The sequence below is a fragment of the Mirounga angustirostris genome, unplaced genomic scaffold (genome assembly GCF_029215605.1).
Source record: "Mirounga angustirostris isolate CCGP_5_RB_7025 unplaced genomic scaffold, mMirAng1.0.hap1 SCAF_5, whole genome shotgun sequence".
Taxonomy (NCBI): domain Eukaryota; kingdom Metazoa; phylum Chordata; class Mammalia; order Carnivora; family Phocidae; genus Mirounga; species Mirounga angustirostris.
In genome coordinates this window covers 92,953,514-92,979,146 of record NW_026991713.1, presented here as the reverse complement: position 1 = coordinate 92,979,146, position 25,633 = coordinate 92,953,514, and the positions used below count along the sequence as shown (strand labels likewise).

General features: G+C 43.3%; 1 protein-coding gene across 2 annotated transcripts; it reads right to left on the bottom strand.

Moving 5' to 3' along the window:
• Positions 1-367: 367 nt before the first annotated feature.
• On the bottom strand, positions 368-18,515 carry LOC135364343 (sialidase-like). Of its 2 annotated transcripts, XM_064590351.1 has the most exons (6): positions 18,433-18,515; positions 5,743-5,935; positions 3,815-4,483; positions 3,617-3,679; positions 1,402-1,452; positions 368-722 (listed from the first exon to the last, which is right to left on the bottom strand). In XM_064590351.1, coding segments are annotated over exons 2-6 (855 nt in total). In that variant the 5' UTR covers positions 5,813-5,935; positions 18,433-18,515; the 3' UTR covers positions 368-720. The 2 variants fall into 2 exon arrangements, with proteins under 2 accessions (XP_064446421.1, XP_064446420.1); XM_064590350.1 differs by lacking the exon at positions 368-722 and having other exon boundaries at positions 1,126-1,452.
• Positions 18,516-25,633: the final 7,118 nt, after the last annotated feature.

Below are 25,633 nucleotides of genomic sequence, written 5' to 3'. Positions count from 1 at the left end.
GGTTGCTAATCAATTGGCCATGAAATAGTGATTATCCTGGGTTATCCAGGTGGGGCCCTAAGTGTTCTTAGGGTCCTTACATCATGTGGAAGAGGCAGGCAGTACTCAGTGTCAATGACTTGATATGAGAATCAACCAGCCGCTGCTTTCAAGATGAAAGAAGGCCAAACAAAGCAGGCAAGAAAAATAGATTCTCCCAGAAAAGAACTCAGCCCCACCGACGCTTCCCCCTCCCCCAACACATTTTTAACCCAGTGAGATTCCTTCAGACTTCTGAGCTACAAAACTGTAAAATAATAGGTCTGTGTTGTTTTAAGCTACTAAGTTTGCAGGACTTCATTAGAGCAGGTACAGGAAAACTAATACACTTTCCATAGTTGATTTCATGCTTTCCTGGGGCCTTCAAGAGTTGGAGCCTGCCTATGAAAGTGTCTACCAGAGAGGAATAAAATGATTATTGGTACTAATGCAGGCAACTAAGCAATTTGTTCCTTCATAAAATAAAAGCCCCCTCTCAAAATTCAGTTCCAAAAAACATTTATTGAGCCCCTATGAGATGGGACATGGTAAAGAGGACAGCCCCACTGTTTATCCTCAGCTGGTACATCTCTTACTAGTCCTTTCAGTCTCCTATAATGGAATGGAAGCTTTGTTCAGAAGCTCCGAATCTTCTTGTTAGAGAAGAGTGATGTTCACAACAAATGGAAGATCTGCTTCATTTTCTAAATAAAAAAAAAAGGGGGAGTTACCAAGAAAAACGAGAGACACTAGTTTTCAAAAGATCAGACCCTGTCTTTCCCACTGCCCACTGTGACTTTAGACATGTGAATTTCTTTCAGATGTAACTCCTTATTCTTCCTCCCTCTCTCCTTGTGCCTCAACGGAGATATTTACACACTGTCCAGGTAGCCATCTTACTTCATGAAAAAACCATTTTAGAGGCTTCCAGAAAAGCCAAAGTCGAGGCCAAGTATTAAAACTGGGGACCTCCTGATTCAGAGCTCCAAGGCTTTACAGTTTTTAACTAAATTATATGTTCTGTGCATTGGAAAATCTGATGCCTTCTCTTCCACCTCTCCCTTTTTAGATTCCACATATTGAACTGGAACCCGTGTCCTAGACATATTGGAAAAACGGAATCCTGGAATGCCAACTTAATCTTGGAAAACTCTAGGAAGAAGAGTTTATCCTATGCTAGCATAGTTGCTGAACATCCAGACAGACTTGCAAGATAAACTTCAGAGAGTAAAGAGGTTGCCTTTGAGTTCCATGTGAGCTTTTCTAACTGATCTCAGCATCTGGGAAGTCATCAGTTTGGACTCCTTTCCCAGTGTATGTAAACCAGCACTGAACATGGTATCAAACCCCTGTTAAGGGATCAGCAAGAGAGAAGGAACTTACAGAAAAGTAACGAGATGGACTCATTGCTTCCCACAGAGGTGCTCGGCTCGTCTGCAATTAAGAAATGATTGGTTATATTCACTTCATAAGGATTGCACGCAGTATGTCTAGCATTCAGGTAAGAGCCTCAAGTAGCTCTGGTAAACGGAAGGCTCCACTAAGTCTGTGGCACCCAAACCTTCTTTCTCCTAACTGCCAAGGCACTCTGCCATGCCTGAAATCCTACCGGTAGAAATGGAATCCAGATGCACTCCATGAAGAGCATCTGGTTGAAGGGGAGGTCTCCACTCATTCAACTGGCATACCTTCATGTGTAAGAACTGTATCCCCTCTACTCCCCCAGAAGCTGAGCAAACATGGCACCTGAGTCAGAAGGGTGCAAACATAGGCAGAGTACCTCCCAGAGTCTTACTTCTTGAGTCTATCCTGGAACACCTCCCAAGGGAAAAAAAAAAAAATCCCTCAAAGACCGAGAAGAGGCAAAAAAAAGACAAAGATGGTCTTCTAGTCATGGGCTCTTCTGAATGAGCAGCAGCGACATCTTCTAGAAATAAAGGAGTAAGGTTCTTTTTTTTTTAAAGATTTTATTTATTTATTTGACAGAGAGAGAGAGAGCGAGAGCAGGAACACAAGCAGGGGGGGTGGGAGAGGGAGAAGCAGGCTTCCCGCTGAGCAGGGAGCCCGATATGGGGCTCGATCCCAGGACCCTGGGATCATGACCTGAGCGGAAAGCAGACGCTTAATGACTGAGCCACCCAGGCGCCCCAGGAGTAAGGTTCTTAATTTAAAATTTAAAGGTTGGATTTTCTCTTCCTATTAAGAATCAAAGCTTCTCAATATATATTTATGTCAAATCACTATGTTGTACACCTTAAACTTATACAATGTTATATGTCAATTATATCTCTATAAAACTGAAAAAAGTTAAATAAATGCATTCTATAGAGAAAAAAAATAAAGAGCCTTATTTTATTGGTAATTTCCATAGTCAGAAAGCATCTCTTGATAAGCAGGTATGGATCCAGTGTATTAGCAGAAATGACCTGATGGATATTGTAGTCAAACATGAGATGCTAATGCCCCATGGGAGGGGGCAGGAGGAGACATCATTAATTCTTTAATCAACCACTACAGTTTAGGTAGTTAAAACACAATACTGAAGTAGAGCTTCCTGTTGCAAATGATGTATATTCCTCGAATAAATGATTTGATTGATCTGACACAAGAGAGAGAGGGAGGGAGTGCATAAGCAGGGGGAGTGGGTGAGGGAGAAACATCCATGCTGGGCTCGATTCCAGGACCCTGGGATCTTGACCTGAGCCAAAGGCAGATACTTAACCAACTGAGCCACCCTGGCGTCCCTAGAGAAAGATTTTAAAGCCAGGGAAACTACCCTTTTTTAATAGGCCTTTCCACTAATATACAATTTCTAGATTCCTCCAACTACTACCTGCAATACCCCCAATATACTTACAGCAGGGCTGGAAGACAGTAGATCTCAATAAATATTAGCTATTATTTGCAGATATAAGGATCAGATGGTATAGAAATTTGCTTTTGTAGGTAAGACCCAAGGGTCTTTCTTAGCCCAGGCATCCCTTAAAGTATCAGGGTTTATTTGTTCGGGGTAGAAGGCATCAGAATTTTACGGCCCCTTGGCTAAGTGGAAGATGAAAAAATGAAAGGAGGTGGAGACTTGAAAGAGGGATGGGCAGAGATAGGACCACTGCTTAATTCATGAAGCTTCTAAACTCCTTTTCTCTTGTTCAGTCTATATTCAAGTAAGATTTACATTTACCATAACCTTCTCTCAAAAAGTTCTCTATGTAAACTGAATTATAATGAACTAGAAAAGAGAAGGAAATTGTTAATCCCTTTTTGGCCACCACATCCTTTGATCCATTGGAGACACCAGGGAGCGCCTCCTCGTTGAGAAGCCCAGAAGGCTGGTCCTGATCATGTCAGGGCAAACCTCTGAGATGAAGCTATGTTGGCATTCAACCAATTCCAATTTCTGACACTCTGGGAAAATGCTTGAATTTTCCTCAATTATCAGAGAACTTTTGGCAAAATTTACTCTACCTCAAAGCAGCAAAAGTATCCCCAAATGTGTAAGTTACCACAGGAAATTTCTATGCAATAACCTATAATAAACAAGAAGAGAGAGGGAGGGAGGAAGAAATTTCTGCATTTTTCTGAAATTATGAATCCTTACCCATGGCTTTAGTTGTTGCTTCCTCAAGGCTATGAGTGTTTGATTCCACCTCAGTAGATAATTCTACAACAAAAAAATGGAAGATAGGCATGATCATAAGCTTACATAGGGGAATCAAATACACTGGAGGAAAAATGCAAAAAATGGGAGCCCACCCATTCCCGCCCAGGCCTCCTCTGAAGCCAAACCCTCACGTACCGAAAGCTTGTGTGTCCTCAAAATGCACATCCGTGGTCGATTCTACGTCACTAATGGAGACCAGGTCAGCGGTGGACTCCAGGTCGGCGGGGGACTCCGGGGCGGCGGGGGACTCTGGGGCAGCGGTGGACTCCAGATCAGCGGGGGACTCCGGGGTCGCGGTGGACTCCAGGTCAGCACTGAACTCAGGGGTCGCGGTGGACTCCAGGGTCTCGGGGGACTCCAGGTCAGTGGGGGACTCCGGAGTGGCGGTGGACTCCAGGGTCTCGGGGGACTCCAGGTCAGCGGGGGACTCCGGGGTGGCGGTGGACTCCAGGTCAGCGGGGGACTCCGGGGTGGCGGTGGACTCCAGGTCAGCGGGGGACTCCGGGGTGGCGGTGGACTCCAGGTCAGCGGGGGACTCTGGGGTGGCGGTGGACTCCAGGTCAGCGGGGGACTCCAGGGTGGCGGTGGACTCCAGGTCAGCGGGGGACTCCGGGGTGGCGGTGGACTCCAGGTCAGCGGGGGACTCCGAGGTGGTGGTGGACTCAGGGGTGGTGGTGGACTCTGTGGTGGCCAACTCTAGGTCAGCAGTGGACTCTAGTTCAGTGGTCAACTCAAGGGCATTAATCAAATCAAGTTCATTAATCAACTCAAGGTCAGTGATCAAGTCTAGGTCAGTAATGAATTCTAGAGGAGCCAAAAAGAATAAAAAAAAGGAGTATTTTATATGTATACTTTCTGGGAAGACTGTTTTCACCATCTCTACACCATTCCAAGCTAGATCTCCTTCCGGGAAAAGCTGGAACATAAAAGCGTATATTGATACGGTCTCACCCCAAGTTTCTCTTCTGCCAAGTGCTAGAAAGTGCAGAAGACTAACTGCCATCCAGGAGTGTCCCCCTCAAAGCCCCCTACACCACCGTCCTTTGAGGGGGGGGTCAGTGTAGGAAGGAGCATTCAATACTGTGCCTCTGTATGCAAACTGGTCAGATTGGAACAGAATAAAAATTCCAAGAATATCCCCGCTATAATCCTTCCAGGTCCCTGACAACAAACACCAAAAACCAAAAGGAGGCAAGGAGCTAGGAAACAGCTCTTTCCAAGACATATAAAATAGAATCAACTCTAAAATGGGCTGTCCTATCCTGTTTTCACTGAACGGGTTAAGTCTAGGACCTCATTTTCTGGTCTGTCCCATAGAATGCACAATCCAGACATTTGGGGGCTTGCTTACCATATGCAGTAAAGAACCCCAAGCCCAGCATCTGAGAAAAGTGACAGCTACCAGAGGGAGCACTGGGAGGAAGAGGATGGGGGAAAGTAATTATTTTAATGCCAATGAATGAACACCCCCTCTTCCTGAGAGATAAATTGAATTCAGAAAGAAAAGAAAGCTTTGGGAGGGAAGCTTTCTTTCTGTCTGGTTCATGAGAACACCTGTCTCTTTCCTTTCTCAGTGTGATTCACAGGTTTCCAGACGCACTGATTTCCATTGCACAGGACTGAATTAGTTGCTGAAGCACTTTGAACTATACTCGTCTGTAAAATGAGGATTCAGCCTAGGACTTTTCAACCTGCACTAAATAGAATGAAGACTCTTTAGAGCCCAAGAGTGAATAGGACCCCGGTAAACCCTCACTAGTTCTCCCGTCACCCATCCTCAGCCCATCTGGCCCAGCCTTACTACCCTAATACCTAGGTCAATTCAAGCACCTAGTCCCCATCTTAAGCTTAGCCACTCGACGTGTCCAAGGCTTCAGAGCTCAGCCACCCACCCATCCCCACCTTAACACCAAGTTGACAGTCACTTTACAACATTCACTGCTGGTCTCTGTTTCTCTTTCTGCTCCTGCAGAAAAACACACACACACGCACACACGCACACACACACCCCATAAAAGAATTTTAGTTCCATTCTCCAACAGACTTCCTAGTGGTCCACTTACCCTGGTGTATTACGGGGTAAGCCACAACTAGGGCGAACCAGGCTGTGAGTACCAGGGTCTTCGCGAGCATCGTGCCAACGGGGAGCACGTGAACGTAAGGGAGGTGGTAGGTCCCAACTGTGCAGGACAGAGTTCCTTTGAGCTTTTATGCAACCCACAGCCCCAGGTCCCTGAGGGTGGCATTTTCAGGTGGCTGTTAAGAAAAAAAAGGAAAGAAAGAAAATCAAGCCTCGCCCACATAACTTTGAGAATGCCCCTGGAGCAAAGGCGGGAAAGGGAACTGGGGGCAGGGTGAAGCAAGGAGTATGGAAAACTCTGATAAGGACTTGGGCGAAATTAGGTTGTCCCTTAGCCATTAGCACCCACTATCTGCTTCTCAAAGAGGCAGGGGAGAAAGCTAGCTCTACCTGACCAGAGGTTGCAAGTTTGTCATCCAGGCTGGGGCCAAATACTGCTTTACAGAGCCCCTGAAAAGCTACTTGATATCAGAGCATGGGACTAAGAACCACAGTCAGAGCCTGCTGGCTACTCTTATTCTAAGGGAGAGCCCTGTTGCAAAGTCTTCTCCCCACCATACATACACCCCGGCAGCCGGTCCCTTAAAGAGAACTGTCAAAGTAAGAATTACTACTATTACTACTACATACTAACAGAAATAGCTAAAATCACAAGGTTTCACATGTGTTACTATCTTATTTGATTCTCACCACGATCCTATGTGTGAGGCATTATTATCTCTATTTTTTTGGTGAGGAGATGAGAGGCTGAGAGACTAAGTGACTCTGGATTCACATGAAGCTACGCTCTGCGGGAAAGTCATTGACATCAGGTACTTCTTGGCAGTGAGGACTGGCTTCTGCTACTGACGTTCCCAGGCCTCTGGGGGGCAGTGTAAGTTGCCATGCGCTCTCCGCGGCAGCCCTGACTGGAGGACCCCTCCCAGGAGATGCAGACTGAAAACAGGCGGGTGGGGCTGGCTCACGGAAGTCAGCCTGGGCGCTCAGGTACTAGTCACGACCCTTCCCTGGAAAGGAGGTCTTTATCGCAGATGCACGACTGCCATCCCGGGGTCAAACTCCCGTGAGGTCTGTACGTCTCAGTTTTTTTTTTTTTTTTTAATTTTATTTATTTATTTGAGACAGAGAATGAGAGAGAGAGAGAGAGAGCACATGAGAGGAGGGAGGGTCAGAGGGAGATGCGGGACTCGATCCAAGGACTCCAGGATCATGACCTGAGCCGAAGGCAGTCGCTCAACCAACTGAGCCACCCAGGCGCCCCGTCTCAGTTTTCTTTACTTAAAAGGTCACAGTAGAGTCCTACTCCTCAGAAACCACAGGGTTTACAATAGCATTGAGAGAGAACTCTTCAATGATAGTAATAATAACAGCTCATGCTTATGAAGTGCTTAACTGCGTGCCACAGGCCTATAGTATTTTATCCAATACCACACCTAAGGTAATTTTATTATTCTCCTTTTCTAGATAAAGAAACCAGGGCACAGAGAGGTTAGGGAACTTACGAAAGGTCACACAGTAAGTGTTAACAGAATCAGGGAGCAAATCTGTAGGCAGTCTGTTGCTAGGACCGATGCTCTCAACCACGCTACTATTCGTCCCCCAGCCCAGTTACGGCCCTGCCCTCTTCTTGGCCAGTTTTGTTCTGTGAAGTGTAGCACGGCACAGGCTTCACCTTCAAGGTGGGGGAAACACACACATATACTAGAGAACATTTTGTTCTTCTGCAAACTACCTTTCCTTGGCAAGCCCTGTGCAATGAAGTATAACCCAAACACAACAGTCACGAGCTTGGGAAGCAAGCAGCTCTCAAAAAACTTGCAGGCAAAACCATAGGACTCAAATGAGACAATAATCCAATAAGTCATAGGTCAGTGGAAGAAGGGGGAGTTTTATCTGCATCAGCTACAATATGAGACTATTTCCTATCCTGGAAAATGGCAAGAATCGACTTCCAGATGTGCAAAGTAGGATCTCTCTTTTTTTTTAAAGATTTTATTTATTTATTTGAGAGAGAGAATGAGAGAGAGCACATGAGAGGGGGGAGGGTCAGAGGGAGAAGCAGACTCCCTGCCAAGCAGGGAGCCCGATGCGGGACTCGATCCCGGGACTCCAGGATCATGACCTGAGCCGAAGGCAGTCGCTTAACCAACTGAGCCACCCAGGCGCCCCAAAGTAGGATCTTTTTGGGAGAGAGCTGGACTCAGGAGTTCCGGTACGAAGGGACAAAAATGACCAACATCTTCTAGAAGCTTTGTTTGGCAGCTCAACCACCCAAAATACAGATACTGCTTTAGATGGTCTTCTAAAGGTCATGGTTCCATTTTTATATGCCTTAGTTTCTCCCAGAGTCAGTGAAAGGACATCCACCTGGTGACCTCTATATTGAAAAATGGGAGCAATTTGGTTTCCCCTCCTGAAAACATGTCACTGTTTCTCACCACCTGAGTATTGTTAGACGATTGACACAGAGGGTCCTGGAGAGGAACCAAGCTGAATAAAACTGTACAGTTATAATCACTGGTTTTTATTTTTTATTAACATGGGGTTATCATTCTGTTATGTATTATTAAGTTGTTTGGCCTTCTTGACTTTACATATGCTAGCTAATGTTATAGAATCATGTAATCTCAAGGCTTGAAGGTATATTAAATTGTATCCAGCTCAACCAGACCTCCAGTGTCTCTTTTTCTAATATAAGAGTAATACTTTTTTCCTTATATACCGCACCTATCAAGTGGCCTGACAGCCCTAGGGATGGGGAACTCACTACCTTGAAAAGAGTAGTTCATATTTGTACAATTATTCCTTGCAATGGTTCACATATGCCTTGCTGTTGACCTCAGTTTTATTTGGGGGGCCATATGTAAAAAATTGGGCCCTTCTTCATAAAACAGTTGACCTCAGTTTTATTTTGGGGGCCATATATAAAAAATTGGGCCCTTCTTTTCCCTTCAGATGTCAGAAGTAGCTATCATTTTATCAATTTCTTCACCATCCTTTTTTTTTTTAAAGATTTTATTTATTTATTTGATATAGCGAGAGACAGCAAGAGAGGGAACACAAGCAGGGGGAGTGGGAGAGGGAGAAGCAGGCTTCCCGCCGAGCAGGAAGCCCAATATGGGGCTCGATCCTAGGACGCTGGGATCATAACCCGAGCGGAAGGCAGACGCTTAATGACTGAGCCGCCCAGGCGCCTCTTTCTTCACCATCCTAAAAGAAGTGTAAGTTTTTCCCTATCTTGTTTCCTCAAATTTCTGTAGCACCTAGCACAGTGTCTGGCACACTGGAAATGAGAAAAATATTTGTTAATAAATTAATGACTAGATGACTCCTGGTCACTGGTCTCTGCTCTCATTTGTCCATGGTCTTCTAAAAAGGAAACACTAGGGCGCCTGGGTGGGTCAGTCATTAAGCGTCTGCCTTCGGCTCAGGTCATGGTCCCAGGGTCCTGGGATCAAGTCCCGCATCGGGCTCCCTGCTCGGCTGGAGGCCTGCTTCTCCCTCTCCCACTCCCCCGCTTGTGTTCCTGCTCTCGCTCTCTCTCTCTCTCTGTCAAATAAATAAATAAAATCTTTAAAAAATAAATAAAAAATAAAAAGGAAACACTAAAATTAAATGATCAAGATTTGACCTAATTAGAGTGGGGGGAGGGGGAAATGATCACTCTCCTTTCTGGAAATTACATGACATTAATCTGTTTGTATTAAATTGATTTGTACCTTAAATGCTATTAAATGCTGAAAGGTGGGCCTGGCAGAAAGTATGGGGAATTTCCCGATAGTGTTAAAGGATCTCAAAAGCCTTTGCATTTGTTTCTTCCAGAGTGAGATCAGTTTCAGGCCAAGAGGGTTGAGCTAGGAGTGCTATCCTATGAATGTGTCTCTGTCCCTCCCGAATTCCCACCCACAGCAGACACAGGCCCTGGAGCACCCAGAAGCATTTGACCCAGGGTAAGGTGCTTCATTCATTTCCCCCCTGTCAACAGTCACTCTTCCCTTAAGGAGCAGTTTCCGGAGACTAAGACTCAAGTTTCTCCTCTGGGGAACAGGGAGCCCAGAATGGGCCATCTAACCTCACAGATCAGATATGGATAAAGACTAGCCGAGACTTCCAGGGTCAGACCAAGCAATTTTCTAACATCTGTTCAGGGACCCAGCAATTACACTAAGTACCCAGAACAATTCAAAAGAAGCCCCCAAACGGATTCCTTCTTTGGAGTTATAACTGTGGAGGATGCCAACGTGTATCATAAAGGCAGTTTATAATGAGATACTAAGAAATCTAAAGCAGTGCCAGGAATTCAAAACAACGTCTATTTATTTAACAAGTGTTTATAGAGCAACTGGGAAATATGGTTACTAAACCAGAAGTACTAGGCAAAGAGGCCAAAATTGCAGACTCTGGGAGCCAGTAGCCCGAGTATCAGTCCTGGCTCTGCAGCCATGGGCAAGTTACCTAACTCACAGGACTTTACTTTTCTCTTTTACAAAAGGGAGATAAAAGTGGTTTACTTCAGGGCTCCTGGGTGGCTCAGTCGGTTAAGTGTTTGCCTTTGGCTCAGGTCATGATCCCAGGGCCCTGGGATCGAGCCCAAACCCTGCATCGTGCTCCCTGCTCGGCTGGAAGCCTGCTTCTCCCTCTCCCTGCTCTTTCTCCCCCACACACACCCAATAAATAAATAAATGAAAGTATAGAAGAAAAAAGTGGTTTTACTTCATTCACTGGATTTTGTAAGGATTAAATTAATATATTCGTGTTAAAATGCCTAGAATAAGGAAAGTACATGATAAAAATTAGTTTACTATTAGGTGCCGAAATGAAAAAAGCCCAGGTTCTGGAGGAGTTGATAACATTGTTTTACAGCAGGAACAAGATGGGGCATTGCTCTGGAAAGTTCCTTGGGGAAGATGGAACAAGCTGAAGTAAGAGTAGAATTCTTTGAATTCAATAAACATATCTTTGGGTTTATCTTTGGTTTATAGAAGGTAAACAGAAAGGCCTCTAGGCAAAAAGAAGTAATAGTGTATTGGAGGAGACAAAAACGTGCATGAATGGCAATGTTCAAGGTGTCATGTCATGTCAACCATTATCAATTTGAGAACATAGAGGAAGAAAGTTATCAATAAGATGGCTGGAACCATCTTTTTTTTTTTTTCAAACTTTTTTTTTTTTCTGGAACCATCTTAATCGACCCTCCATTGCCAACACCTCCAGAGTCTATTATAGTGCTTTATGCATGGCTGTTGCCAAATAAATGATCGTTCATCTGTATTGAATTCTAACATGGGAAAGGTGGGAAGGCATCATCATGTGAGCAGTAGAATTGTGGCTAAAAACTGGGGTTCTGGACTCAGATTGTCGGGACATGAATCCAAGTCCTTGTGAGAACACGGGCTTGCCCACATTACTCTACCCTTCTGCTTTCCTCATCTGCTAGATGCAGATGATGACAGTAATGGTTTCATAGGGCCTTTGTGAAAATTAAATGAAGGAATCTGTGTAAACTGGTAACTAGAATATAGTAAATGATCAGTGATTGGCAGCTATCATGATTATAGCTTGAAATGGACCTTAAAGAATGAGTTAAAGCTGTAAGATTAACTACTCCATTACAGAGAAGCGGCTGAGGGGGAGGGTGGGAGAGGAGGTAGTGAAACTCTGAAATGGCATTTGGGACCAGACCCAAGAGAGCTGCAAAAGCGAAAGAGTTGCGTCGTTATTCTGCCAGCAAAATAGGGTCATTGAGGTTGTTTCATCAAGAATGGTCATGGTAAGACTTAACCAAACAAACCTGCACAGACAAAAAGCAGGTCAGCTATGGCTCTGCATGGGGCAAGAGCTACTGTGGGTTGAACAACGTGGTGACCTTAGGCATGAAAAGGATTCAGATATTACCAAGGTGCAGTTAAAGGGACTCGGTGGCTGATTGGATATGGGGAAGGCAGCCCCACTGTGAGATATGTATAAGCTCACAAGAGTTGGCCTTGTAGGCTTTTAGTTCCTCTAGGACGTGAATTCCCAGAGTCAAAACCCCTATGCTAAAAATCAAAAGAAGGAGACAGAGAGGAGAACGAGAAGAATGCTAATTCTTGAGATTTGGCTGAGATTCTTGCCTGGTGGTAAATGAGCAAGGAAACAAACACACTATTGTACACCAAAAATGGATTTCACTGGGTTTGAATGAAGTTATAAGGCCCATGTTTTCTTTGGTCCTAGTACACATCCTCATGGAAAATTTTGAGACTGGAGACAATGGTTTTGTCTGTTCAATATTTTGGCTCAAGGTCAGGCCTTTTTAAGTCATTAGGGGGTAGGGGAGTGGTTCCATCAATGAATTGGTAAGAAATAAAACAGTTAAGACAACAAGATACCACCTCACACCCATTAGGATGAACACTATCAAAGAAACCAACACAGAAAATAGTAAGTGTTCACAGGATGTGGAGAAGTTGGACACACACACTTGTGGGAACGTAAAATGGTGCCATCATTATGGAAAACGGTATAGAGGTTCCTCAAAAAATCAAAAGTAGAACTACCATATAATCTGGCGATCTTACTTCTGGGTATATATCCAAAAAAATTCAAAGCAAGATCTCAAAGAGATATTTTCACAACCTGGTTCATAGCAGTATTATTCACAATAGTTAAGAGATGGAAGCAACCCAGATGTCCATCAGTGAGTGAGTAGATAATGAAGATATGGTATATACGCACAGTGAAATATTATTCAGCCTACAAAAAGGAAGTCTTGTCACATGCTATGAACAAGGTCATATGGATGAAGCTTGAAGACACTAAGCTATGTGAAACAAGCCAGTCACAAAAGGCCCTATACTGCATGATTCTACTTACATGAGGTATCTAGAGTAGTCAAACTCTTAGACACAGAAAGTGGAATGGTGGTTGCCAGAGGCAGGAAAGAGGGAGAAATGACTGTTGTTGCTCATTGGGTATAGAATGAAAGTGCTAGGTGGTAAAAGTGTTGAGATAAATGACAGCACAGGGTTGCAAAAAATATGTTTAATTCCCTCTTCACATGTCCATTTTCTTCTACCAAAGTAAGCAATTTTTAGGAAAAGATCAAGCGCAATTCATATTTGCACCCCAGACCGAGATTCCTTGTTGTCCCTGATACCTATTCTCCCCTTCTCTCCCAGATGACAGTCAAATATGAAGACTGCATTTCCCAGAGTACATAAGCAGGAGTAATATGTGCAACTTCTAAGTTTTGTCCTAAAAGGGAAGAGGCATACCGTTCACTTCCATCTTCCCCCTTTCTGCTGTATAGGATGTGAATGTGGTGGTAAATCATCTTGAACCATCTGGATGAGGGCAACACTGTAGGGATGGCAGAGAAGATATAAGGCAAGGATCCTGCATTCCTCTGAACCCTGTCTCCTGTTAGAGGTGCTGACAGCATAGTGTTAGCGTGGGATACACCCTCAGGGTGTTCCAAGTGGCCCAAACTAATTTACACCCCAGCACCTTGCACAGCTCCTACAAATTGCTTCATAAAGATGGAATGAGAGGAAAGAAAAAATTTCCAAGGTCTGTGTCAGTAAGGAGACATTTGAGATGACGGTAAGACCGTAGCAAGTGAAAGGAACTTTGCTTCAAGTGAGTCATGAACACACCAGTTTGAATCCCCTGTGTTTCCATTTCTTTGTACCAAGTCAGGCTTGCTGTGATGACCCTCTCCAATTTGGTCTTGCTTCACTTAGTTATTTATTTAGTGAAAGGCTTTGTTATTAAAAGTCTTGTCTTAAATGAGTCAAGAATTTCTTTCTTTGATTTGCAGCCTTTTGTTCTGAGACGCATGAGGTTTATAAATGTTTCAAAGGACTTTCAAATCCAAATTTACTCAACACCAGTTCTGAGAGATTGCCAGAGTTCATATTATTAATGTCATTCTACAAGTGAGTGCCCAGCACATGGCTGCCTCCATAAATAGTTACATATTGAGCGCTAGCCAAAGAAATAGAAATACAAAATGGTAAGTGACTTGCTAGGTCACAGCTAGTTAGTGCAACGCCATGACGAAGAGCCAAGGCCTGCAGAGCCAAGGCCTTCCCACATCTAATCACTCTAGACTGAATGAACAATAACTTCTGAAGAGCTTCAGTCAACTCATCAAGAATAAGTTTCTCTGGAAATACTAGGAGGCATCCAAATCCTTATCCTTTCTGTTTGAAACGCATAATGTCTCATGAATGGCATTTTTCTCACCATCGCTTATGAGGAAAAACAGAGAAGCACATTTTCTAATTATTTTATACCAGCTCCTGGAACTGGTATTAAATGGAGCAGTGGGAAAGTCAAGGAAAAGTCTCATTCATTTCCAAGTACCAAGATCAATACTATAGGGAAGCAAAACTTGCCACCCCAATATATGTCTCTTTGGCATTGCATTTTTTCAGGCTGATTATTACTTTAAAGTAATAAACAAAAGGCTCAAAAAGGTTTTCTTTTTTCCTCTCCCCTGACTACCTAAAAAATTTTAGAGGATTTGCCCCAGGTAAGGAGTTATCACCATAGATAGCTATAGTAAAATATGAATAAGGTGTGGTAGACAGGGAGGAATTTAGCAAAATCTCTGTTAAAATTCCTCTCTATGCCCCATTGTTTCTGCATAGCCCAACAAACATTTGTTTACGGAGCATTTTTTCATCTTCCTGTGAACTGTCTTCCTTCCATTGAAGTCCCAGACTCCTATCCCCTTCTCTTTAACTCTGGATGGTCATATAAGCCTCAATTGCCTGACTGCCTGGGGGCCTCATATTCTCATAGAGCCCCTCTATGTTCTGTAATTAAATTTGATTTTCTCCTGTTAATCTGTCTCAGGTCAATTTAATTTTTAGACCACCAAAAGAGTCTTGAAAGGTAGAGGAAAATGCTTCCTCTCCAATGATACATTCTCAACTCATTCTACTCTTTGCTTCCATGAAAAGCAGCCCTTCCATATAACAGTAAATATCTTGTTCATCTTCATTCTTTATGTTTAGCTAGAAAGTACTACTGCAGACATGTAAGCTTGCACATTCTCTTGCTTAAGACAGAAAAATATTTGATTGTGTAACCCATAAAAATATATTTTTTAAAAAGACACAGCAAGAATCCACTGAAGCTAATGACGGGAAAGTTTCTGAAAGGAGATCCAGGCAGGTTTTTTGCCTTCCAGGACCTTGTGATTATGACTAAGGTGCCTCATCCAGTTGGCCTTGTGTGCGCAGTTAATATCAATGACAAGAACAACTTCTGTTTCCTCTAAGCCACCAAGGAACCTCGGTGTATACTGTTTCCAAATCATAGTCCTCAAAAGCCTGGCCCACCTCTCCCTCTTTCCTTAAGAACTTCCCTGATCTTTCTAGTAGCTCTCTGGATACATTCCCTCTTAGACTCCCCCTAGTCCTTCTACTGTCCCCCCTTCTCCACCATCCACAACTATATTTGATGTTGAATGATACAGAGATTACTAACATCACTTCTGCTATTGGTTCATCACTTCTGCTATTGGTTCATCTGCATGGAAAATACTGAGAGTCTCGTTCCACTGGTCACTCCAGGTGTTTTCTTGTGTGAAACTTCTGTGGTTACGTTTTACTCTTCTGGGCCAGTTATAGAGCTGGGCCCACATGTGATATTTCTTTGCCCTTGGGAAGAGTACGGGAGCTGAATAAAACAAATACTCATTGAACAAATAAGCCAAGAAATCAAGAAATTAAGTAGGTATTCTCTGTTCTCAATTCAGTGAGCCATCCTGGGACAGCCATTCTGTGTGATCCAGCGATGGGTACCCCCAAGCAAGAAAATTGTGTGCAACACAAGTCCAAACATGTGGGAAACCACAAAAAAGAGCCCAGGAAGTTCAGGAATGAATTCTGTTTTCCATGCAAGAAACCAAAGATGGATGATAAGGATGAGAATGAGAAGCCTGGAATCAAGGAGAATTTTTTTTTTCTGAATTATATGGTTTATTTTTTATTTGTATTGTTATGTTAATCACCATCCATTACATCATTAGTTTTTGATGTGGTGTCAAGCAGAATTTTAAAACCATAATTCAAGCAGCATTTTAAGTGAAACTGGAAGCATTTTTACCCTACCCCCACTTGTTACTTCTAACTAGTTAGGGAAATATAATGGGAAATGTAGTGGCATGGTGCACCCGGAAACTCTGCTCATGACCCAACGTCTTAGAGGTTTGTTAGCGGAAGCTGTTGTCTTGACCCCAGAAAAGCTAGAGCCAAGCTGGAGGTGTCTTGTCCTTGAAATTAGCACAGGCACTCATGTGGGCAAGCAGGATGTCTGTTCAGACTTCCTAAATGCAATTTGCACAGAAATCAAATGGAAAAACTGGTCCCCCAGCTTCTGCACTGGGAATCAGTGTTATAAGATGATACTGATAATTCCTTGCATTTATACAGAACTTGAAGTTTCAGAACAGTTCCCAAGCATTATCTTATTTGAGTCTCACAACAGCCCTGTGGGGTGGGTGTTATTCCAAGTTTACTGAATATCTTTAGGGCGTGATACTGCTTCGTTAGAGGTCAGAAAAATGGGTCAATTCCTGCTTCCCTTTAACAAACAGATATTGGCCCCTGTGTCTCAATTGATGCCACCTTCATGCCCTAAAAAACAAAACCAAAAATAAAACTGGGAGTCAGCAGGGAAAGCTCTCACATTCTTGATAGAACCAGCTCATCAGGGCACTCACCTGTACTTCTCACGATTACTACATGAAACGAAGCAGCCTGCAATTGTCACAGTGCGGTTCCCATCTGTAAAGTCTAGGAGACTCAGAGTTTTAGAATAGAAATAAATTTAGAGATTATATGGCCCAATACCTTCACTTCAATGAGAAAGAAACCGAGGTCAAGAAAGATGAGATGAGAGTGTCTAGGTTCCAATCCCAACACTGCCCCTAAGCTAATTCCTTAACATCTCCATGCCTCAGTTTTCCCAGATGCAACATGGGAATAATAATATCTACCTCCTACTGTGGTGAAGATTAGGACAGTGCCTGGATACAGTAAGTACTGAGAATTTAGTAATCAATAAAGAGTTGATACTATAATCCCTGTCATCTACCCAGCACAGATAGAAGGGCTGGGATTAAAATCTGACTATAAAATATGACTCCCCAGTATTCTGTCCCCGACAGGACATTATCAGTTTCTGTGAGAGGAATTCTTCTGCTCTCCTGAAGTGCCAAGGGCATTAGGAGTAAATTCTTATTTTTCACATCTAAATGCATAACAGAAACTGGATTCAGAGAAGCCTTGGGGCAAAGGGCGTCTAAGAATGTGGTATCAGGAAGACATCCACCAGTGCCCTGAAGGATGGCACAACCAGTTCGTCTGGAATCTTTATTAGTCATGGAGTTTCAGGCGGATGAGCTACAGTAGGGGGGAAATGGTAATTTCAGGGATAGGATCAGAGTAGGTATGTTCTCCCTCTCATTTCTAGTGGCTGATTCCCCAATGTCCTTTATGTGAAAAGGGAGGGGGAGGGAGTAAAACAAAACAAAAAATCAGAAAGTCTGATATTTGAGAGTTATTGCAGACAAAGAAAAATAAATTCACACAGGGTCTAGAGGGGGAGGAAGGGGTGAAGAGGCAGAGCACAGAGGATCTTTAAGGCAATGAAAATACTCTATATGATACTATAATTGCAGATACATGTCATTATCCACTTGTCCAAACCACAGCACGTACAGCACCAAGAGGGAGCCAAGAGGGAGCCCTAATGTACACTATGGACTCTGGAAAATGATGTGTCAGTGTAGGCTCATCAGTTGTAACAACTGTACACTCTGGTGGGGTGTGCAGATAATGGGGGAGGCTACGCATGTGTGGGAGGAGGGGGTATATAGGAAATCTCAATACCTATATATTTTGCTCAGAACTGCTTTGAAAAAATTAAATCTATTTAAATAAATAAATAAACTTCACATGTCTAACTATAGCCTTGGCTGATTGCAGATGTCCCTGGAATAATACATTTTAACAAGATACAGTTATTTCATTTGAAGGGAAACAGAGCAGCTAGACCCATTCCTAGAGAGATTCTCATCAGAAAAGCCAGTCATGGCATTCCAGAAATACTCAGGTACAGAAGCATGTGGAATAGAGTCACAGAATGTTAGACCATAAGAACCTGGAGAAGAAGGTCAGTCGGTCCAAATCCTCTTTGTATTCCCCAGAGCCTAGACAGAGGCCTGGAACAGAGTAGGTTCTCAAAGTTTGATAAAGAACAGGGAGAAGGGCGCCTGGGTGGCTCAGTTGGTTAAGCGACTGCCTTCGGCTCAGGTCATGATCCCGGAGTCCCGGATAGAGTCCCACATCGGGCTCCCTGCTCAGGAGGGGGTCTGCTTCTCCCTCTGCCCTCTTCCCTCTCGTGGTCTCTGTCTCTCATTCTCTCCTCTCAAATAAATAAATAAAATCTTTAAAAAAATAAAGAACAGGGAGAAACTGAGCCAGAACATTTATGAGATTAATAAGACTCCATTTGTCCCCTGTGGCGTTGAGGTTCCGTAGGACTACATGGCCCAAGAGAATGAAATCAGATTCTGAAGCCTGATGACCACGTCCCTCTTTGACAAGTGCTCGTCACCTCCACCTGCCCTGAGAGCACAGCCTTGTTTTCATAGGGCTGGCACAGTAGCCCTTACCCAGATCCTGGGACTATTAGAAAAAGCAGATGAAGCTCAGATTTTTCCAGCTGTCCTCTAGTCAGGAAGAACCATCTTCTTTTCTTTAGGAAAAAAAAAAGGGGGGGGGAAGAGAAAAAAATTAGAAATAACTGAAGTGTTTGGGATTACACTAGCACAAACACACTATGAATCACTTTTATAAAACCATTCCTATGATCTTGTTCTATCCACGGGCCAAACTGAATGCCATTATCCTATTATTGTTGTTGTTGTTTCTTATCATTGTTGATTTTCCACCCCTGTCCAAGGGCTGAGGTCAGAGACTTTAACAAAGGAGTTAGAAACTCACCAACAACCAGAGTAAATTTAGAACTTGGACTTTATTTCAGATTTTACCACTTACTGTCACCTTAAGCTAGTTGCCCCCAGGAGGAAAGAGCATGATAACACTCTTCCCCTAAAGAATTATTATGACAATCTCTAGAAAGAAAGATGTACATGTTCTTATTGTTATTATTATTATTCAGGGCCCCAAATGGCTTGAGTTTGCAAACAGATTCTCATAGCCTCTCCTACTGCTATTTAGATGACAGGTATAATGGGAATATTTTCTAACCGAGTTACACCATGTTCTTCTTCCAAGACTTTTTCTTTGTAACTCATCCAACATGACCCTGGCAGGCTTTGTATAGCCAGGATCTATGTCTAATACATTACAGATACTCAAAAAACATTTCTTGTATGAGGGTGCCTGGGTGGCTCAGTCAGTTAAGTGTCCAACTCTTGATTTCAGCTCAGGTCATGATCTCAGGGTCCTGGGATGGAGCCCTGCCTCCAGCTCCCTGCTCATCGGGGAGCCTGCTTCTCCCTCTCCCTCTGCCCCTCCACTCACTTGTATTCTCTCTCTCTCTAGAATAAATAAATTCCAAACCCACAGGTATGGAAGAACATGAAAAATACTCTGTACCTGCAAATATACTCTGGGAATACACAAGTGCTGGCAAAATCCAATTGTCCATTTAGGTCATGTTTTGGTTTTAAAATTGGTTTTCCTCCATTGAGGAAAGAGAGTTAGGGGATAGAGAGGGTGAAGACAAGAGGAAGATTGGCATGCTGGTGCCATAAATCACTGGAAGGAAAGGGAGAAGGTGATAAACTAGGTCTCACTTGCAAGACAAGAGGATGAAAAGAAGTAGCAAGTTTAGAGAAACTCTGAAAAGTACCAAGACAATGGAAGACTTCACTGGGGCCGTGTGCGGGGATGGGAGAAAGATTCCAGCACAAGGGAATTTCAGAGTTAAGTGAGGAGTTAATGTTTCTCTGAATAAGCAAGTATAACTTACATGTGTGCCACCTGAAACGGGAAAGCACATTTGAATAGCAAGAGCCTCCCCAGGCCCAGAGCAGGCAATAGAAAGCAGAGGAGACCAGCCCTGTCCCCAAAGAGCATCCTGTTTACTGCCCATGCCCCCTGGGTCTCGTGGGAGAAAACGGGGCCTCAACACAGTTTCCAGTGCCTGGATCCCCCCAAACAGTTCCTTTGCTTCCGTGCCTCTGCTCAGATGGCTCAGATACCTCCATAGGGGGTGCACCCCACAGGGGCCCCCGGAGACACTTGCCTTCCTCACTTTAGGCTCTGCCCTACTGCACGGCACTCCCACCAGTTAAGGGAATGAAGGCAGTTACGGTGACCCTGTCCTCCCTTCCAACTACTCACCCATCCCCTCAGAGTCCATTTCTCCTCCCGTTGCTTCACCCTGAGCTGAAGCACTCCCCAGCAGAGTTCCCAAGCCTCTCCTAAGTTTAACCGGACCCCAAACTGCTTGCCCCCTGCCTGATGGGCACAAAGCCACACGCAGATCCAGGCTGCCTCGAGAGCTCAGCTCTGGGCCCTGGGCCTCACCACCTCAGCTTCCACCATGCCCCATCCCTTTGGCCAAGTCCTACACATTAGTCAAATCCCAAGAAGCTGCTTCCAACCAAATTCATCATCTGTTCTTCCTAGAGAATTTGCAGTTCTGCATCTTGAACCTAGCACTTAGCTTGTCATTTATCTTTTTCATTGTTACCCTTTTCTTTCTAAAACGAAATGCATAATCTCCATCAGGGCAGGGACATGCTGCTACTCCTGTTTGTATATCCAGAGCCATAAAACATACAGTGATTTTGACAATGAGGAGGAGGAGGAAGAAGAGCTTATGCTCCTTATGATTTCTGGATACCTTTCCACACCATTGGCTGACTACATTTTACAAACCAGGCACTGTCCTCAGCACCAAAGAGGCATGATTATCCTCTTTATCCTCAACAAGCTCCTGGTCAAAAGGGCAAGACAAACATGCAGTACAATGGGTTTTAAGAGTAAAATTAGACATTTAGAGGAGGAAAGCACTTCAAAGAAGTACAGGTCAAGATAATGAGATCATACACGTCCATGATGGTCTTTCATTCATTCAAGAAAAATCCTCTGAGTATCACCACCCAAGCCCTGTGGTAAGCATTGAGCATATAACGATGCATAAGACATGACTATCATCATTGCCATTAGGAAGTTTACAATCTGGAAAGGAAGAGAAGCAAGCAGGTAGCTAATTAATTGCAGTGCTATTTGTTGAAGGGGGAGCATGCACGTGGGCTACTCTCTCTCATCTGAAAAAGATTCAAGGAAGCCATGAAGCCTGAAACCCCAAGGATGAATGTTGCCCTGTGAAGGGGGTGGATGCTGTAGGGAGAAGTTTCTGGTAAAGAAAAAGAAGGAAATCCCTCTTTCTCAGTCTAGAACTATATACCTACCTCCTCTTTTCCATGTAGTTTAGGGATAAAAAAAGAATTTAAATTCAAGAAAGGAATGAATGGCAGAGAAGACCAGAAAAAATAAAGAATTTTTGAACTGTGCTGTAAGATCGCATTGACAACACACCATCTTGATTTTATTTATTTTTTTATTTTTTTAAAAGATTTTATTTATTTGACAGAGAGAGACACAGCAAGAGAGGGAACATAAGCAGGGGGAGTGGAGAGGGAGAGGCAGGCTTCCTGCTGAGCAGAGAGCCTGATGTGGGGCTCGATCCCAGGACCCTGGAATCATGACCTGAGCCAAAGGCAGACGCTTAACGACTGAGCCACCCAGGTGCCCCACCATCTTGATTTTAAAGGCAATGTGGGCAAAGCCTATAATACAATAATCTGTAGTGAGGGAAGAAAGCGACATGCAAAACTATATCTACAACTTGCCTATAACTGAATAAAAAGAAAAAATAGGGCATAGTAGCTAAATATGAAAGTCTATAAAGAAAACACTGTCAAATTACCTATTGTGTGACTCTATTTATATAATAAGAATTTGGATGTTTCTCATTTATTTTAATAATAATTGTATTGAATGAGCATGACTCACCTTGATAATAAGGGGTAAATTATTTTTTAAAGAAAATATAAATGCTGCTATCTTTTTTCATGTTATGACAGGTGTATTAATTTATTCAACAGATATATATTGAGTATCAGGCATTATTCTAAGTACTAGTAGAAAATAAAATAGGCTTAGTCTCTGTCATCATGGTGAAGGAAAAGAGACATCAATAAATAAAGAAGTAAATATAAGTAAATTAGATGGGATTAGTAGTACAGGAAAAAATCATCCAAGAAGGGTTACAGACAGTGCTGATCTGGCAGGTCTGGAAGTTGGTGGATATGCTATTTTAGATAGGGGCTCTGAGAAGGGCTCTCTTAGAAAGACTTTCAGCAAAGTAAGGGAAAGAGACATACGCCATCTGGAGAAAAAGGAGTCCAGGCAGCAGGAACGGTAAATGCAAAGGCCCTAAGGTGACATGGAATGGGCTTGGTTCATTTTCTTCATGCACTATTGCCTAGTCTTCTCCCAACATAGTATGAGTAAAATTAAGAGCAATCAGGGAGAAATTGGTAAATATATACACACCAGACTTTATTGTATTCAAAAAATACTTATTGAGTACCTGTAAGATACCAAGCACTGTTCTAGGTGCTAGGGACCAAGCAAAGTCCAAAACAAAGTTTCTGGCCCTAATGAGGCATCACATTGTAGAGGAAACAACTATCAAGTTAAAGAAGTAAAAATTACTTTGTATGTTTCACAGTATAAACGCTAAGAAGGAAAGTGAGGCAAGGAAGAGAAAGGGGGACTGTGTGTGTGTTTGTGGGGGAGGAACCTCAGAACCTAGATGGATTCTGAAACACAACTGAGTCCAAAAAGATGAAGGGACACGTGGCTGGTTTTCCTGGAAAATGGTGCTTCAGTGTGGCCTAAGAGTGAAAGACAAAGATCATAATTTCAAAACAGCAACAGAATTCTTCAATTCCAGACCATGGTCCATGTTTTTGCCTCCTTTTACATGGAGCAACTGGCCTGTGCTTGAGGCATGCCCAGTCACAGAGAACTTAGCTTAAGCAAAACAGAATTAAGGAATCAAATCTCCTAGAATAACAGCAATCTTAATCTACACAGCAACTCTGAGGTAAGTATTGTTATTCCCAATTTACGGATACAATGAATGAACAAAATGAAAAGTTCAGCTGCTTGTCTGAGGTCACTCAGTGGATGAGTGGCTGAACCGGGAACACCATCCCACGGTATCTGACATTTAGGGGCAAATTTAGAACCTCTGTAACATACTATACTTCTTCCATTGCCAGAACAAAGGAAACCTTATATAATGAGTCTCATAGCAAAAGGAGGACTAAGAATCACACAATGTTTGGACTTGAAATGACTTCAAAAATCTTGTCACATACCCTGATCTTAGAGATCCAGGATGAATGGCCTGAAGCCAGTTATCAAGTGCTCTCATTTCCTAGCTGGCCTTTTCTCATACAGTGTTTTGTTAGCCGTTGTTCATGGCTCTATATCTAGATCACATCTTGACTTAAAGAGCACAGAAAAACAAAATTTCTAATAGCGTGTGTCTGGCCAGATTCTTATAGAATGCATACTCATGAAGATCCCTAGATGTTACTGTTCTAATCTGGTGGATATCTCCTCAATTCTCCTGGGCCCCACTGTTTCTAGTTATCTTAAATATAAAGAATAAACACCTTCTGCTGGGCAGGAGGCCCAATTCAAATACATCTACTTATGAGCAGAATCAAGGCAATCAAGTCTCCAGGAGAATCAACCTGACCATGCCCAGCACCAAGGCTGTCTGTTCATTTACGTACAGAGCACCACCTACCCAGATGAATGCTGTCTTTTCATTCACTCACAGGACAGGCCTTTGTTAAGAATTGCTCTGTTGCGTTGCTGGGCTACGTACTCTGGAAGCCACAAAGAAGGGTGAGACAGTCCTCATGGATGAAGGAGGCAGGTAAATGTCAACACAAAGGGCTCAGATCCAAAATAATAGACAACAGGAAGCTAACATCCATGCACTTACAGACTAATGTATTCAAGAAGCATTTCTCAGTAAGCATTTTTGGGGTAAGCTAAAGAAGAAGACTCAGAGATGGTAGAGGAGAAAGCAATGGGCTCATGAAGGGTGGGGAGAAGTGGACAGTCAGAGAAGACCATGAGAGAACCTTACCAAGGAAGCAATAAAAAGCAGAAACAAAGGCAGGAGGAAATAGGAAAGAACTAAAAGAAACCATATTCCAGAAAGACTAGAAAAGTCTCAGAGCATAAGCAACAGCGCTAAACTTATACTGGCCATATCATTATTCAGAAGGGTCCTAGAATCCACTCCATTCCACAGTATTTCAAGTATAGATTATCACTGGCTCACCACTAGCTTTCACTGGTAGCACATTCCTTGGCTTAGGAAGACTTTATACCTCTTCTAGTCAAAACAGTAATAACTAAGCCATTCATACTAATAATTCCTGAGAGTTTGATTCAGTCACAGTCCAACTTCACACCATCACGGTCATTCTTAAAGCTGGAGCCAGGTAAATATTACATGAAATAAAAATAATTTTTTATCCCCAACAAATGTTTGTTGAGCATTTATTATGTGCAAAATTAAGAGGAAAGAGTGGTCTCTCCTCTTGCCCCCTCCCACCTTCATTTGAGAGGAAAAACGGAAAAAAAGGAAGAGCATAGGGTCCTAGGCCTTAATTTTATAATCTAGTTTAGGAGGCAGGTACGTAATGAAGCAAAGGGGGGAAAAAAAAAAAAAAGAAACAATGCTCTGAGAATCCAGAACATGAGACCGAAACCAAGAATTGAGAAACTTGTACTGGAAAAGGTAGCATTTGGTTTGGACTTTGAAGATTGGGAAATTAGAGTTGAAAAGGACATTCTGAGCCTGAAGCCCTGTTTCATCAGGCTACTAATGTTAACTGCTAAGTAAAGATAAGTAGTAATTAGCCTTTGGGTGGCAGGTGGTCTGCTGACATTCTGGCCCTTTGCTAATTCCTCCAAAGGGATTCATACCACTGAAAGGATAAGGAGCCCTTCTTCTTCCTCGAGGCCATTAAGACAGAAATTCTTGATGTAATTGCCTCATTTATAAAGAAAGAAGTTATGTTCTGGTTCTTCTGCCTGCCATTCTGAAATGAGATTTTGCTTCTCGAACCATCTTTGTCTCACTCCAGATCCATCCCCCCAAGCCATACAAGACGCCATACACCATACAGTACGCTGAATGCCCCTAAGAAGATCAAAGTGACATGAGCTCTCCCTTTCAAGATTTCAAAAAGACTCATGAGAGAGAGAGGCACACAAAGAAATACTGGCACATTGGGGCGCCTGGGTGGCTCAGTCGTTGAGCGTCTGCCTTCGGCTCAGGTCATGATCCCGGGGTCCTGGGATGGAGCCCCGCATCGGGCTCCCAGCTCCGCGGGAAGCCTGCTTCTCCTTCTCCCACTCCCCCTGCTTGTGTTCCCTCTCTCGCTGTATCTCTCTCTGTCAAATAGATAAATAAAAATCTTTAAATAAAAAAAAATAATAATAAAATAAAAGAAATACTGGCACATAATAGAGCATGAGTGAGAACGCTTGTCTGAATGAAGTTCATGGAGAGATAGTGTAAAAATTGAGTGACCCCGGGGCCAGGGGAAGGAAGATCTTGAGGAGAGCCTGGCTGGAGACACTTCCCAGAGAGGGAGTTTGCCCACTAGGGATGGGTTGGATGTAGAAGAGCAGGGAGGACAGCCTTTGAAGCCACAAAGAAGCCATGTGGGTTTCCAACAGATGGTGGGTGTAATGGTACAGAAGCACGCAATGCAGGACTGAAGCGAGGCTGAA